A 16,597-nucleotide genomic window follows, 5' to 3' on the forward strand; every position below is an offset into this window, starting at 1 on the left:
AGGGGTGGTTGAGCTTAATTTTGAACTTTAAAATAATTTTTTTGTACTTAAGACCTTTTATATAATGAAAAATGCCTTGATCTGTATTCTTATAAATGGTGCTAAAATATGGTACTCCTACAGGAACCAGGGCAATCCACAGTAATGTCAGTTACTTTGAGTATTTCGATGTGGGAAGAAAGCCAAAATGAATGTATTTAATGAAAAAAAAAAAGACTCCCACATCTCAAATCAATAGTGGGAATCAGTATCATTTATTATTTTGAGTGGGGCATCTAATCAGGGCTGCTGAAGAGAACATCAGGGGCACTAACCAAGATGAAGTGATCTGCCCACAAACTGGTTCTGTCAGGAATAAAATGTTCAGGTCCCGAGAATTCCTCTCCCAACAGAAGCCCAGCTGGGCACAGATCACTTACCGGAAAACCTTCAACTGTCTTCATGAGCACCTCCCTACACAGCCCAGGGTACGAAGGTGTCAGCCTGGGTACAGGGAAGAGAAAGTCCCTCGTGTTTTCTTCATAATAGGCCAACTCTTCCCATGCTAGAAACAAAGGAAAAAAGGCATAAGCAGATTTATGTTCTGAAAATGATGTATCTACAACCCTGAGTTCAACAAAATAACAGCTTAGACAAGTGATGGCAGAGATGGCACTCAGATAAAAATAGACATTTTGATCACAGCACCTGTTATTCAAGAGGCAACGACTTCTACTACTTTTTGTCTCATGCATAATTTTTTAAAGCCTTCCCAAGTCACTGCAGAGAAAAAGACTACCTAAAGGGTTGCTCCACAAAACAGAACAAAAGGGAAAATCTTTCCTTCCATCTCTTTCCATCCAACATCGACAAATGTTTTCTAAGGAGACAAATGTTTTGTAAGGACATACCGTGGGCCAGGTCCTAGGGATAGAACAGGCAGACAATGCCCTGTTCACTCAAAGGTTACAGTGTAGACTAGGGTTCCATGTGTTCTGTGATGTAGGAATGTCAGCATCCCAATGGCTCAGAGAACAGCCTGAGCTGTGGTTCTCAGCAGTACTGGTAACAAACCCAGGGACATTTTGGAAATTTGTGGAGAAATTTCACAGGCAGGAACCAAAGTTCAAGGTATCCTGCAATGCTCAAGACACTCCTGCACGACTTTTTAACACCCTACCAGACATTCTTTCAGGCAAGAAAACTTTTTATAGTTATCTGAGCCTGGAATCTAACTGTTACATATAAACACAAAGCATTTTTTTGTACAACTTAAAAATACACTGAATTTTCAGGAATACAGGTACCAGGTAAATTAAGGAACAACTGTACTTTGCTTTGTTTGGATATTTACCAAGATCCTTTTGGCATTTTGAAAATCATATCACATCCAAATATTACATTTTGCTCAACATCTACATATTAGTATACATGTCATTTTATTTTAAATCACTTTCCTTTGTATTTCTCCTTTATATTATGGCTGGAATACTATATATTTTTTGCAGTGACCTATATAATTGGTTATATTAACTGTGAATATTATTTCAGTATGGTAAAAGAGATAGTATGAAATACTCATTACCAAAAGATCATCTTGGGTGTAATATGATTAAGAATCACTGAGCTAGGGCTTCCCTGGTGGCACAGTGGTTGAGAGTCCACCTGCCGATGCAGGGGACACGGGTTCGTGCCCCGGTCCGGGAAGATCCCACATGCCGCGGAGCGGCTGGGCCCGTGAGCCATGGCCGCTGAGCCTGCGCGTCCGGAGCCTGTGCTCCGCAGCGGGAGAGGCCACAACAGTGAGAGGCCCGTGTACCATAAAAAAAAAAAAAAAAAAAAAAAAAGAATCACTGAGCTAAATGATGGGGAAGGTGCCTTCTACAAAACAGGTGCTATACAAGTGGTTTGGACCAAGAGTGGCCCCTGTACAGAGCACCACCAAAAAATTAACTGTAGTCAGTGAGGTAGCTTTGATACTGACCAGGGTTCCTGGCCTTCCCTAATCAATAGCAATTGACTAGAGGCCAGATAAGAAACTCAGGCAAGGCTTTATTGGGGTCCCTGCGACCTCAGGTGGGAGCAAAAACAAATGTTTCCCTTGCTTGCTCGGTCCCAGACGCCAGACGAGCTGGTTCCTTATAAGGGGGTGAGGGTAGGGGTGTGTCCAGGGATCAGGCCAGAGGGTGGCTTAAGTGTTTTGCCCACCCCTCCAGTGGGGTGTATTGAGTGCAGGCGGCATGCTCAGGACCCTGCATTTGCTCCCCGACACCCTGTTTTTGCTCCAGTCTCTTCAGAAGTGGCAGGTGGGTTTTTTGGTCTCTTTGTATCTTTTGTCCAGAATTTGCCCCAACTGCCCATGCACTCAGTTATTTTTAGTCCCATATAGTTTCTTTGTATTTCGTTGCTGGAGGATAGATGTGTCCAGGTGCAGGCATTGTAGCAAAGGGTCCCAGGTCCCAGCCTGTCTCAACTTTACTGTTTTGTGACTCCTATTTTATTTGTCTGAAGAATTCTGATGAGGGTATATTTTGGTGCATCAACTGTAGAAAATAACTGACCTTATATCAAATAATATGATGGATTAATTTCTTCCTACTTATTCCATTTAATATGAATGTTTGGATTCTAACAAGGATCAAAGTGCAAAAAGAATGTGTTCTACATTTTTCATCATATTTCTTTCTCTTCTTCCCTTCTCAGACATGCTCCAGCCACAAAGGACTGATGATGTGTCTTTCCCTCATCTGCTCTGCACTTCCTCAGCTTATGCTATTTCTTACAAAACATCCTTTTTTCCTCCCCATCCTGCTGAAATTCTATTCATCTTTCAAGTTTCACCTTAAGTGTCTTATAGTATCTCCAAAATAACAGGTCCAAAATAGAACTCTTGACTTTTTTCCACAAATCAGCTCTCCTCTACCTTCCCATCAGAGGAACCAGTACTAGTTACTCAAGCCAAAAATCTAGGATTTATCCTTGATTCCACTCTCCTTACATCAATCCATTAGCAAGTTCTGTTGACTATATCTCCAAAATAAATCTAAATTTTGTTCCCTTCTCTCTATTATTACAGCTACCACCATGGTCCAAGCCCCCACCCTCCTCTCTCCTGGACTGCTGCCATGACCTCCTAGCTGGTCTCCCTGCTTCCATTCTTCCTGAACTCAAATCTATTCCCTACACACTGTGAGGTTACATCAGATTGTGACTTTCACGTGGTTAAACCTTCCAATAGGCTTGCCATCATATTAGAATAAAATCTAAGCATCTTATCCTAGCCTTTAAGACTCTGTATAGTCAGGCCTCTAATCACCTCTCCTACTTCCTTTATTATCACTCTCCTCCTTGGTCATTCCATAGCATCCCTGATGCCCTTCTTGCTGTCCCTCAAACACACTGAGGTCATCTCTACCTTAAAGATTTGTCCGTCTTTGGACTTCCCTGGTGGCACAGTGGTTAAGAATCTGCCTGTCAATGCAGGGGACATAGGTTCAATCCCTGGTCCGGGAAGATCCCACATGCCACAGAGCAACTAAGCCCGTGTGCCACAACTACTGAGCCTGCGATCTACAGCCTGCAAGCCACAACTACTGAGCCCGCATGCTGCAACTACTGAAGCCCGCCTAGAGCCTGTGCTCCACAACAAGAGAAAACACCTCAATGAGAAACCCGCGCACCATAACGAACAGTAGCCCTAGCTTGCCGCAACTAAAGAAAGCCCGCATGCAGAAACAAAGAACCAACACAGCAAAAAATTAAATAAATAAATTTATACATATATTTAAAAAAAGGTACTGGATTTAGGGCTCACTCTAAATCCAGGATAATCTCACCTTGAGATTCTTAACTTAATTAGCATCATACATTCAATGATCTGTGATACCAGCTCAGCAGTGCTCCCCACACTACGCTGGTCTGCACAAACATCGTGTGTTTTCGATTGTATGTTCCTATTGGGAACAAACACCTGGTATGATGCTCTACACAGTGGGCTTTTCCTTTTTCCTTTCATATGTTTTTGGCTAGTTCTTGTCACTGCATCCAAAATGATAGCTATTACTTACTATTCCTACATTTAGCAAGAATTAAGATAAAAATGAGAGGTCCGAGAATTGGAAGTGAGTTATCTGCTATATTTGGAATCACTGGAATAAAAAAGAAACTGAAATAGGCTTAGAGAAACAGAAGGTTGTGAAGCTTCTCAATTCTATCTCTCTGGTTTGGTCATTTTCTAAAGATCCAAACTACCACCCAGTGTGAAAATGTCAGCACACCAAGGGGATGTTACAGCAAAAGCCTAGGTTATAAATAATAAATAAACATGTGCACAGGCTGAGCAAGTCTCATAAGCCAAGTAAAATGCCTGAAAGAGCTTGGTGTTCTTAATAGGCTAACGGCACAGACAGGGACATCGTCAATGCCATTAGTGAAAAACTTCTCCCTGAAAAAGGAAACAAATGAGAATTTAAGAGAAATAATAATTTTAATAACGATACTGCTTCTAGAAATATCTAATATTTAGAGAGCATATCAGAATTGACAGCTTGCTTCCCCATATGGAGTCTCACTTGATTCCTTCTTTACAGATAAATGAGGCTCTGAGAGTTGAAGACACTTGTCATGATGCCAAATGGCAAAGCAGGTATTCAAAACCAGATCATCTGAGGCAGGAGTTCTTTCCTTGCTGATGCCTAGTAAACATCACTATGAAGTATAAAATCAAGCTCTGGGGCTTCCCTGGTAGTGCAGTCATTAAGAATCCACCTGCCAATGCAGGGGACACGGGTTCGAGCCCTGGTCCGGGAAGATTCCATATGCTGCGGAGCAACTAAGCCCGTGTGCCACAACTACTGAGCCCGCACTCTAGAGCCCGTAAGCCACAATTACTGAGCCCGCGTGCTTAGAGCCCGTGCTCTGCAAGAAGAGAGGTCACCGCAATGAGAAGCCCGCGCACCACATCAAAGAGTAGCCCCCACTCACCGCAACTAAAGAACGCCTGCGAGCAGCAACGAAGACCCAACGCAGCCAAAAATAAATTAATTAAAAAAAAAAAAATCAAGCTCTGATTCATGGAATGGGTGCCCACTAAAAAAGAGCATTTTACAGCTGGACTGAGCATTTTACAGCTGGACTGAATATACATGACTTATCCCAAAGTAGAAGTTTCTGTGTAAGAGGTCAATAAAAAAAAAAGCACCAAGCTCACTGTCAAACAGAATTATGCTGCCCTCCTGTGTCTATTTGCTTTTTCCCATCTTTGTAAACTGAAGACCCAGAGGAGTCTTTATTACTTCTAAGCCAAATCATTGGATTTCTTCATTCTTTAGAAGTAAAGTTGTATGCAAATCTGAGGTACCTGTATCACAAACTTAATGGTCATAATATGTCTTTTGATTATAGTAAATGTGTTTGAAAGTGCTATGAAACAATATCAAATACAGTAATATCTACAACAAAATGAAAAGGTAACAATTCGGCCAAAGAAGAATTGTTCCCTGAGAACCTAAATGTGGCCCATGGGACCCCACAGCACAGTCCACTTGAGACTTTAAGCAAATCATTTTTACTTAATTAGCTAGTATCAAGAACCAGCAGATCAAGGCGGCTCACCATCACCACTCTGTACCTGGTGCCACTGGCATACCACCAGGAAATGGCACAGTGTAGGGCATTTTCTAAGTACACCTTCAATAAACATATGTTGGACAAATTAATGGATCAATCTGTAATGCATCTGAAGCTAAACAAAATTAATTATATCAAGCAATTCAAGTTTAATTCCACTAAAATTACAATCTGAAACTGAAGGATTGTAGACAAAAGGAAGACAAGTACAATAAAGCCCCCACTTTGTATCTGATTAACTTCTGAGTTATAACCTGTAAGCATGCACCCAGCTTCAATATTCTCCAGTCATCACAATTTTGAACCATTCTGCAACCTTCTCACAGATGGATTTCCGGTCAAGTAAAAAAAAAAACTGGCAGTCAAAAATATACCAAATTTTAAAAAGTTGCAGGAAATATACATTCAACCTATATATATACATATATACATTAAATATACATATACTAAATATTAGACATATTTAATATTTATGTATATATATGTGAGTGTGTGTTTGTGTATATGTCTATATATTTCAGAATTGGTTGAATATACTAAATGCATTATACATAATAAATGCATTATAAAAGGCCTAAGAAAGATATACAACAAATTCTTAATTGTAATTATTGTCAGAGGTTGTTGATGAATGTGAATTTTTACTTTTTGTTTTATATTATTTTGTTATTTACAACTTTTACAGTGAGAATATTTATTATAGATATTGGGTAATCTTTTTAACTCACAAAAAATTAAATAAGATCAAAATGGTCCTGCTTCTATTTTGTTAGCATACTAAAATATAACTTGCCAGTTAACAGTGACATACATTTGAACATAAAATTGGGTCAAATAAAAAACTTATGGAATGGGGCTTCCCTGGTGGCGCAATGGTTGAGAGTCCGCCTGCCGATGCAGGGGACACGGGTTCGTGCCCCAGTCCGGGAGGATCCCACATGCCGTGTAGCGGCTGGACCCGTGAGCCATGGCCACTGAGCCTGCGTGTCCGGAGCCTGTGCTCCGCAACGGGAGAGGCCACAACAGTGAGAGGCCCACGTACCGCAAAAAAAAAAAAAAAAAAAACTTATGGAAGAAAACTCAATGCCCTGATTTTAGCCTGTTACTTTTAGGCTAAAAAACATTCAGTGAGAATTTCTGAAAAGCAGGTAGGAGGCATCTCTGATCTTCCCTCTGTTCTGCCTACCTAAGAAAGCACTGACATATACAAGTGTGTCCATCCCTAGACCCACCGAGAGTGGGGTTCTTATCTGTTTTCAGGACATGCCTCTGCCAACAAACCAAGCAGCAGAAGAAAGAACTACAGACTCCTGGGTCCACTCCACTCCATTGGGGTTCTTGACCTGCTGCAGAGCAGCCACAGTAGGCAGGCCATGATCCTCATAAAAGCCTCCACAGCCACCTCTGCTTTAGCTGAGGCATCTGCCAGACTCACCTTCCTTCTCCTATGCTTTCTTAAGAAAAAGAAAGTTTCACACAATAAAATATCAAAATAATGCAACAAAACAGGGGAAATACATATGTGTTAAGCATAATTGATTTAAAACTTTGGTGAAAATACCAGGAATTTATACCAAAATGCAATGTTAATATGCAGACATCACTCTACAAGTAATCAAAGGACACTGACAGTCATACTATACAGAAGGAAAGAAAGAAAACAAATTATAATATGGGAAAATGGAAAATTTCTGAAGTAAATTTAAAATGTTAAGGTTGTCACAAATCATATCTAAAAAGAAGGGACTGGAAAATATGGTGAAATATATTTTAAAGAATTATTACACACTTTATAAACACAAAAAATCCAAATGATAGCATCCAGCATTAGCTAGGATATGGGGAACAGGCACTCTATACAGTGCTGAATGCAGTAGAAATAATGGAAACTTGCTGGGGATCAGTTTACTCTCAGGTTATAAGATATAGTTCAATCTAGCAATTCTATTCTTTACAAATATATCAAGAGAAAAAAATAATTGTTATAAATATATGAAAGACAAAGAAATCCTAATGAGCAACAATATCAATTTAAGATTGGTAATAACACTATGGAAAATACATACCTATTGAAAATGACAAATAAGTTACCTACAGGTAACAATGTAGAGTGAAAAAGTAAAACCCCAAATATTATTTACAGACTTTTTACAGACCTATAAAAACACATAAGTAAATTCATGAAATTCTTCATGATACCAAAAATAATGCTTTTTGATATGTTTTTAAGAATTACAGTATAACAGTAACATATAATTGGGTAAGTTAGTAAGAGAAGAAAATGTATGTGACATTATTTATGTAAAAATTCCATATCCATGTGTTCTTCTAACCACAGAGAAATAGCAAGAAACATGTTCACCAAAATATAAATAAAGGTTTCCTCAGCATTTGGGGATGGTTTTTACAAGTTAAAACTGTGAAGCTGGGAAGGGAAAGGGCAAAGCTTATGTTAGCAAAGATGAGAAGAGTATTAGAAATGTTTCTGAGTTTTAGGTATCCTCTCTCTCTCTCTCTCTCTCTCTCTCTCTCTCTCTCTCTCTCTCTCACACACACACACACACACACACACACACACACACACACACACACGCACACACACACATACACGCAGACTCTAAAATCACCAGATAATCAGCCACATTGAGAAACTCTAAGAAGTGGTGTCACCAGGTGGCAGTTCCTACTTGCTCTCACTAGCTCAGGTCTCTTGCATAACACAAAACAAAGTCATCACAGAACAGTTTCCTCCTAAAGTCCCATGATTCCAGCACAGAGGTCTCAAACTTTTCCTGCAAGGGCCAGAGAATAAATATTTTAGGCTTTTCAAGCCATATAGTCACAACTACTGAACTCTCATTCCAGCACAAAAGCAGCCATAAACAATACTTCTATGAATGAGCATGGATAAAACATCACAGACGATGAAATTTGAATTTCATATAATTTTCATGTATCAATAAATATTCTCCTTTAAAAAAATTTCTTTCCAACCATTTAAAAATGTAAAAGCCAAAGACAGTTTGGCAGTTCCTTAAAAAGTTAAACATGAAAAAAAAAAAAAAAGTTAAACATGGAGGGCTTCCCTGGTGGCACAGTGGTTGAGAGTCCGTCTGCTGATGCAGGGGACACAGGTTCGTGCCCCGGTCCGGGAAGATCCCACATGCTGCGGAGCGGCTGGACCCGTGAGCCATGGCCGCTGGGCCTGCGCGTCCGCAGCCTGTGCTCCGCAACGGGAGAGGCCACAACAGTGAGAGGCCCGCGTACCGCAAAAAAAAAAAAAAAGTTAAACATGGAGTTACTATGTGACCCAGCGATTCCACTCCTAGGTATATACCCAAATACATACCCAAGAGAACAGAAAACACATATTCACACAACTTGTACATGAATGTTCACAGAAGTGTTACTCATAATATCCAGAAGGGGAAACAACTCTAATGTCTAGCAACTGATGAATGGATAAACAAAATTCGGCATATTCATATAAAAGAAGATTATTTAGTCATAAAAAGGAAGGAAATACTGATATATGCTTCAACAAGGATGAACTTTGAAAACATTTTGCTAAGTGAAAGAAGCCAGACATAAAAGGGCACAAATTGTGATTCCATTTACATGAAATGTCCAGAATGAGCAAATCAATTAGAGATAGTAAGTAGATTAGTGGTGGCCAGGGGTTGGAAGGAGGAGGGAATGAGGAGTGACTGCTAATGAGTACAGGGTTTCTTTTGAGGGTAATAAAAATTCTAAAATCAGATAGGGTGATGGTCACACAATCTTGTGAACATACTAAAAACAATTGAATTGTACACTTGAAAACGGTGAATTTTATAGTATATGAAGTAAATCTTAATTCTTAAAAATGTAGAAGCCATTCTTAACTCACAGGCCATACAAAAACAGACTGCAGGTTGGATTTGGCCTGGGGGCTGTCGTTTGCCAACCCTGTTCTAGCATCAACAGAGAAGATGGCTTTGGGTTTCACACACACACAAACACACACTGGCACTCACTCACTCTACAAATTACAACACAGCCAAAAGCAAACACTTGAAAGAAGCTGAGCCAGGACTGAAAAAATTATTTGATGATTATTAGATAAAATTATGAAAAAATGGAAAGTCAAAGAACCTGTTTAAGCTATGCTTACTGCTTTTTCAAACCCATAAAGTTACTCTTCTGAAAGTGGGCAAAATTCAACAGACTGGTGGGGGTAAAAAGCATGTGTTATATAAAGCACAGCTTTTAAATGCCAGTCCCCATTTTGTCATGCCAAAATCCTTTTAAAATTAAATTAAACTAATTTAGAAATTCATTTATTGGCACATTACCTGGAGGCACTAGCTGTATTAACTCAAACCTGGTTAGAAAGGCTAAAAAGGAAAAATGAGATATTAATACTTTAGAATACTGTCATAGTTTTTCATTAATTACTAAGTTTAAAACTGACATAACACCCCATTTACATTACTACTACTGATAGTAAGTGGCATACCAACAATGATTCAGGTATTTCTAGACCCAGTAAATTGGGGGCATGGGGTGAGAATAACTGAGTTATAAACATAGCATTTAAAACAAACAAACAAACAAAAAACACAGCATTTTGTCTCCTGAAAAATATTGACAAAATATGATACTTTCTCTCTTAAAGATGTATTCATAAATCACGGAAATAACAATATACTACTGTTCATTTAAAAAATTCAAAATACAACTGTTATCCATCAACCTATAAAAGCTTATCTTGCTTAAAACAGTATGCTATATGACTATATAAATTAGACATAAAACATTTTTTTATATTTCCTGAGTTCAAAATATATTTAGAAATAGTGAGCCCAAAGAAGATATACAGATTGCCAACAAACACATGAAAGAATGCTCAACATCACTAATCATTAGAGAAATGCACATCAAAACTACAATGAGGTATCACCTCACACCAGTCAGAATGGCCATCATCAAAAAATCTACAAACAAACAAACAAACAAACAAAAAAATCTACAGGGCTTCCCTGGTGGCGCAGTGGTTGAGAGTCCGCCCGCCGATGCAGGGGACACGGGTTCGTGCCCCGGTCTGGGAGGATCCCACATGCCGTGGAGCGGCTGGGCCCATGAGCCATGGCTGCTGAGCCTGCGCGTCCGGAGCCTGTGCTCCGCAACGGGAGAGGCCACAACAGTGAGAGGCCTGCGTACCGGTAAAAAAAAAAAAAAAAAAAAAATCTACAAACAGTAAATGCCAGATAGGGTGTAGAGAAAAGGGAACCCTCTTGCACTGTTGGTGGGAATGTAAATTGATACAGCCACTATGGAGAACAGTATGGAGGTTCCTTAAAAAACTAAAAATAGAACTACCATATGACCCAGCAATCCCACTACTGGGCATATACCCTGGGAAAACCATAATTCAACAAGAGTCATGTACCACAATGTTCACTGCAGCTCTATTTACAATAGCCAGGACATGGAAGCAACCTAAGTGTCCATCGACAGATGAATGGATAAAGAAGATGTGGCACATATATAAAATGGAATATTACTCAGCCATAAAAAGAAATGAAATTGAGGTATTTGTAGTGAGGTGAATGGACCTAGAGTCTGCCATACAGAGTGAAGTAAGTCAGAAAAACAAATACCTCATGCTAACACATATATGTGGAATCTAAAAAAAATAAAAATAAAAATGTTCTGAAGAACCTAGAGGCAGGACAGGAATAAAGATGCAGACGTAGAGAATGGACTTGAGGACATGGGGAGGGGGAAGGGTAAGCTGAGACGAAGTGAGAGAGTGGCATGGACTTATATATACTACCAAATGTAAAATAGATAGCTAGTGGGAAGCAGCCACATAGCACAGGGAGAGCAGCTCGGTGCTTTGTGACCACCTAGAGGGGTGGGATAGGGAGGGTGGGAGGGAGACACAAGAGGGAGGGGATATGGGGATATATTTATAGGTATAGCTGATTCATTTTGTTATAAAGCAGAAACTAACACACCATTGTAAAGCAATTATACTCCAATAAAGATGTTAAAAAAAAAATAGTGAGGGCTTCCCTGGTGGCGCAGTGGTTGAGAGTCCGCCTGCAGATGCAGGGGACACGGCTTCGTGCCCTGGTCCGGGAGGATCCCACGTGCTGCAGAGCGGCTGGGCCCGTGAGCCATGGCCGCTGAGCTTGCGCGTTCGGAACCTGTGCTCCACAATGGGAGAGGTCACAACAGTGAGAGGCCCGCGTACCGCAAAAAAAAAGAAAAATAATAGCGAGCCCATGTTCAATGTCTATAAGGCCAAGAATAAAATTTAAATATTAAAAGTAATTTAAAATACAAATGGTATAACAAAAAATCAGTAAAGATAATTTCCACAACATATTAGAAAAACATTTTAATATTGACAATAATGGTGATTATAGTTAATACTGTAGTTGAAAGTTACTAAGAGAGTAGATTTTAAATGTTCTCCCCACAAAAAAGAAATGGTAATTATGTAACGTGCTAGAGGTGTAAGCTAACACTACTGTAATAATCATTTTGCAAAATATCTGAGTATCAAATCAACATGCTGTTACCTTAAACTTACACAATGTTGTATGTCAATTATATCCTCAAATAAAGCTGAAAAAAATATATACAATAAAAAAAATATATAAAAAAATAAAAAAATTCTCCCTTTGTAGATTTATGAAAAACATTAATACATGAGGACAGAATTTTAAATGCCAAGAAACTTAAAAGCCAAGACACCCCATAATTTTGGGTTTTCCAAACAGGAAGAAGGACTATATCTTTTCCAACCATCACCCCAATGGTAATGTAAAGCGCTTAAGCTATCTCAGTCTCTAAATTCCTTACACTCAATTAATTCTCACCACGTGTCATGTCATGAATTGGAAGACTTAATATTGTTTAGATGGCAATATTCTCCAAACTGATCTACAGGTTCAATGCAATCTATCATTGCCTATCAACATCCTAGCTGGCTTCTTTGCAGAAACAGACAAGCTGATCCTAAAATTCGTATGGCAAACTAAGGGAACCCAAATACAAAAACAGGCTTGAAAAAGAAGAACTAAGTTGGAGGACTCACACTTCCTGATTTTAAAACTTTCTATAAAGCTACAATAATCAAAATAGTGTGGCACTGTAATAATGATAGATTTATGAATCAATGGAATAGAATTGAGACCCCCCACCCACCCCCAAAAAAACACCTCACATTTACAGTCAATTGATTTTCAACAAGAGTGCCATGACCATTCAATGGGGGAAAACTACTCTTAGTAACAATGGTGCTGAGACAACTGGATATCCAGATGCAAAAGAATGAAATTGGACCCTTAGCTCATGCCATTTACAAAAATCAACTCAATATGTATTATAGACTTAAATGTAAGAGCTAAAATGATAAAACTCTTAGAAGAAAATATAGACATAAATCTTTGACTTGAATTACACAATGGTTTCTTAGTTATGACATCAAAGGCAGAAGTAACAAAAGAAAAATAGATAAAATATAATTCATCAAAATTAAAAACGTTTGTGTTTCAGAGAACACCATTAAGAAAGCAAAAAGATAATCCAAAGAATGGGAGAAAGTATTTGTCAATCATACATCTGATATGAAAGTTATATCTATAATATATAAAGAACTTACAACTCAATAATAAAAACCCAATTAAAATATAGGGAGAGGATCCGAACAGACACTTCTCCAAATAAGATATACAAATGGCCAATAAGCACATGAAAAAATGCTCAACATCATTAGCTATCAGGGAAATGCAAATCAAACCCACGAGGTACCACTTCATATCCACAAGGATGGCTACCAATCAAAAGGATAAACAATAACAAGTGTTGGCCAGGATGTGGAGAAATCAAATCTCATATATTGCTGGAGGAATGTAAAATGATACAACTCCTTTGGTATAATCTGGAAATTCCTCAAAAAATTAAACTGAGTTACCATATGACCCAGCAAGTCCACTCCTAGGTATACACCCAACAGAAATAAAAACATGTTTACAAAAAAAACTTGTACACAAATATTTATAGCAGCATTATTCATCATAGCACCAAAGCAAAAATAATCCAGATGTCCATCATCTGATGAATGGATAAACAAAATGTGGTTTATCCATAAAATGGGACATTATTTGGACATAAAAAGAAGTGAAATCTTGACACATTCTATAGCAAGGAAGAATTTTGAAAACATTATGCTAAATGAAAGAATCCAGTTATAAATGACCACATATTATATAATTCCATATATATGAAATATCCAGAATACGCAAATCTATAGAGGCAGAAAGATTAGTCAGTAGTTTCCTAGGGCTGGAAGGGATGAGGAAGAATGGGTATAGGGTTTCTTTCCATGGTGATGAAAATGTTCTAAAATTGATTATGGTGATGGTTAAACAACTCTGTTAAGATACAAAAACCATTTAATTGTAATAAAACAAACAGAATCATACCATCCAGTAAATGCCATACATATCTAGAAAAGGGTTTGTAATTGAATCAATGACATGATTGAAATTTTACACAGGCTATCTTGAACATAAATATGGGGTAAATGTGGAAGTATCACAACTTAGAAAATAGAATTTTATATCTGTGAATTACATATACAAAATAGTCTCTCTCTCTTTTGTTGGGGGTGAAGGGGGGAGTACCTACTTTCTAAAATGTGTGCTACAGCTCCAGGATCTACTGCATTTTCAAATACCTGCAGGAAAAAAAATGGGGAAAATAAATCTTCAAAGTTTTATTAATATATACTTATAGAAAATCTAGATCATATTCTTCCAAATAATTAACACATGTCAAATCTAGCCATATAATATTTTAGGATTCAACAGGAGTACCTTTAACAGGTATGTGGTTAAAAGTTCAACAAATGACTATAGAATAAATGAATGAGAAGTAACACAACACCAAGTACAAGGAAAATTTAAGTTAGCTGAATCTACCACATGTTCAAAACGTCATCTACTTGACCTAGCCCCACAGTTTGTTGCTAAAAGCACATCTGGCATCTACCTGAAAGAGTCTTGTTTGAGTACCTAGAAAAACATCCTGAATACAACAGATACTTATTACATGTTAACTGAATAAATGACTTCTCTTCCCAAGCCATTGGTCGTGCTAAAAAGGAACATAAATAAAAATTCTATGTGCAACACAAAAGAAAAGCTAAGTACTCATAGCTAGACTCCCACAGAATCCAAAAATAATAAGAGAGAGAGCCTCATAAGTTTTAGGTGTATCATGAAGCACAAGAAAAACACTGTGATACCTGTCTACCCACAGCCAAATATGTTTATTTTGTCCTTGAGATAAAAGGGCCTAGGGGACTGAGGTAAAGGCATAACATGACCCTCTCCCTGAACTCTAGAACCCTGTAAGAAACACAAGTTTTCAGCAGAGTTTGTTTTCAGGCATTAAATTTCTGATTTAAACGGTGTTTAACCTTAGCATGATTAAAATCTGCTCTTGATCCAAAACCAGGTCTGCTTTAACCACAAAAGTGGAGGCTGTCCCCTGTAATCCATTTCTGTCTTACTGACTTGGATTTAACAAGCAAATGTGAGTGAGCTGGGGATTTTCCCAAAATTATTCCAGTAATATTAGTTCATCCCTTCTCTTCATCCATGTCTAAGAATTTTCTCAAGGATGATCGTGGGGAATAAATGATCAACATGAACTGCTCAAACACAATGGCTCATACACTCTTTATGAGTAATTTCTTGTTTATCTGAATGCTTTAGAACATTGAATTCTGAATTATACAGAAGGTCCAAGGAGGAGAAAGTGTTTTCGCTACTCCCTGCAAGTATTTGCAGCTAGAGAATGGACAAGATACAAGAAAGCTAGAGCCAACTGGTAGAAAGCTTGAATATGAACTCAAACAGCTCACACAAGAAGGCAACTTTTCAAAATTTAAAATAAAGCATTTATTTAATTGCACTTTATAAAATGAAAAATGGTCTGTGATATCTAGTAATCTCAAATACACAGCTTTGTGACATCTAGAGTGTGACTCTGACACTCATTCTCCTCTTCTGCAAGTCAGGGAGCTTGGACTAGGTGACCTCCAAGGTCATTTACAGATTGATTTACAGCTTCTACAATTTTACATCCTTGGGCTTCTTATAAAAAGATTTTTAAAGTCTTCTAGAAAAGCAAATTTACAATTGATAAAACTAATAAGGAAATTCTTGGGGGAAAAAAATAGACTGGATTTTCACCACCCACTTTTTAACTATGACCAACATTGAAATGGTTAGAACTAGGTTCCTTTGGATTCAGACTGTATGTTCCAAGGTAATATCCATTTATTCCTCTCTTATCCAACCAGTTTGGAAGACTATTTAAATTAACAGGCTGGCTCAGAAAGAGAAAAACAAATACCGTATGCTAATGCATATATATGGGATCTAAAAAAAAAATAAAAATGGTTCTGATGAATCTAGGGGCAGGAGAGGAATAAAGATGCAGATGTAGAGAATGGACTTGAGGACACGGGGAGGGGGAAGGGTAAGCTGGGACGAAGTGAGAGAGTAGCATGGACATATGTACACTACCGAATGTAAAATAGATAGTTAGTGGGAAGCAGCCACATAGTACAGGGAGATCAGCTCGGTACTTTGTGACCACCTAGAGGGGTGGGATAGGGAGGGTGGGAGGGAGACGCAAGAGGGAGGGGATATGGGGATATATGTATACATATAGCTGATTCACTTTGTTATATAGCAGAAACTAACACAACATTGTAAAACAATTATATTCCAATAAAGATGTTAAAAAAAAAAAAAGAAAAGAAACCAAAGGTAGCAATGGAGGTTGGATTAAAATGTATGTTGGAAAGGGATCAAAGCCTTTGGAAATGATGCCATAAATGTGTATTTAATGATACACAAAGGAAGTAATGATCAATATTAAGTAATAAGGCACATTATAACTGACTTAACAGATGAGAATT

General features: G+C 38.2%; 1 protein-coding gene across 9 annotated transcripts in view; it reads right to left on the reverse strand.

Annotated features, from left to right (window-relative positions):
- SPATA6L (spermatogenesis associated 6 like) overlaps positions 1–16,597 on the reverse strand; it is a 62,579-nt gene that overhangs the window by 29,379 nt on the left and 16,603 nt on the right. For 7 of the 9 annotated variants that reach the window (XM_060300894.1, XM_070045745.1, XM_060300889.1 and 4 more), the window contains 3 exons: positions 14,293–14,341; positions 9,942–9,983; positions 420–544 (listed from right to left, as the gene is read on the reverse strand). In XM_060300894.1, the coding sequence (XP_060156877.1) occupies positions 420–443 (24 nt within the window). In that variant the 5' untranslated portion in view covers positions 444–544; positions 9,942–9,983; positions 14,293–14,341. Of the gene's footprint in view, positions 1–419; positions 545–9,941; positions 9,984–14,292; positions 14,344–16,597 lie in introns of those variants that run through there. The other 2 variants (XM_060300895.1, XM_030877100.2) reach the window with 2 other exon arrangements.

This window comes from Globicephala melas, chromosome 6 (assembly GCF_963455315.2).
Source record: "Globicephala melas chromosome 6, mGloMel1.2, whole genome shotgun sequence".
NCBI lineage: Eukaryota > Metazoa > Chordata > Mammalia > Artiodactyla > Delphinidae > Globicephala > Globicephala melas.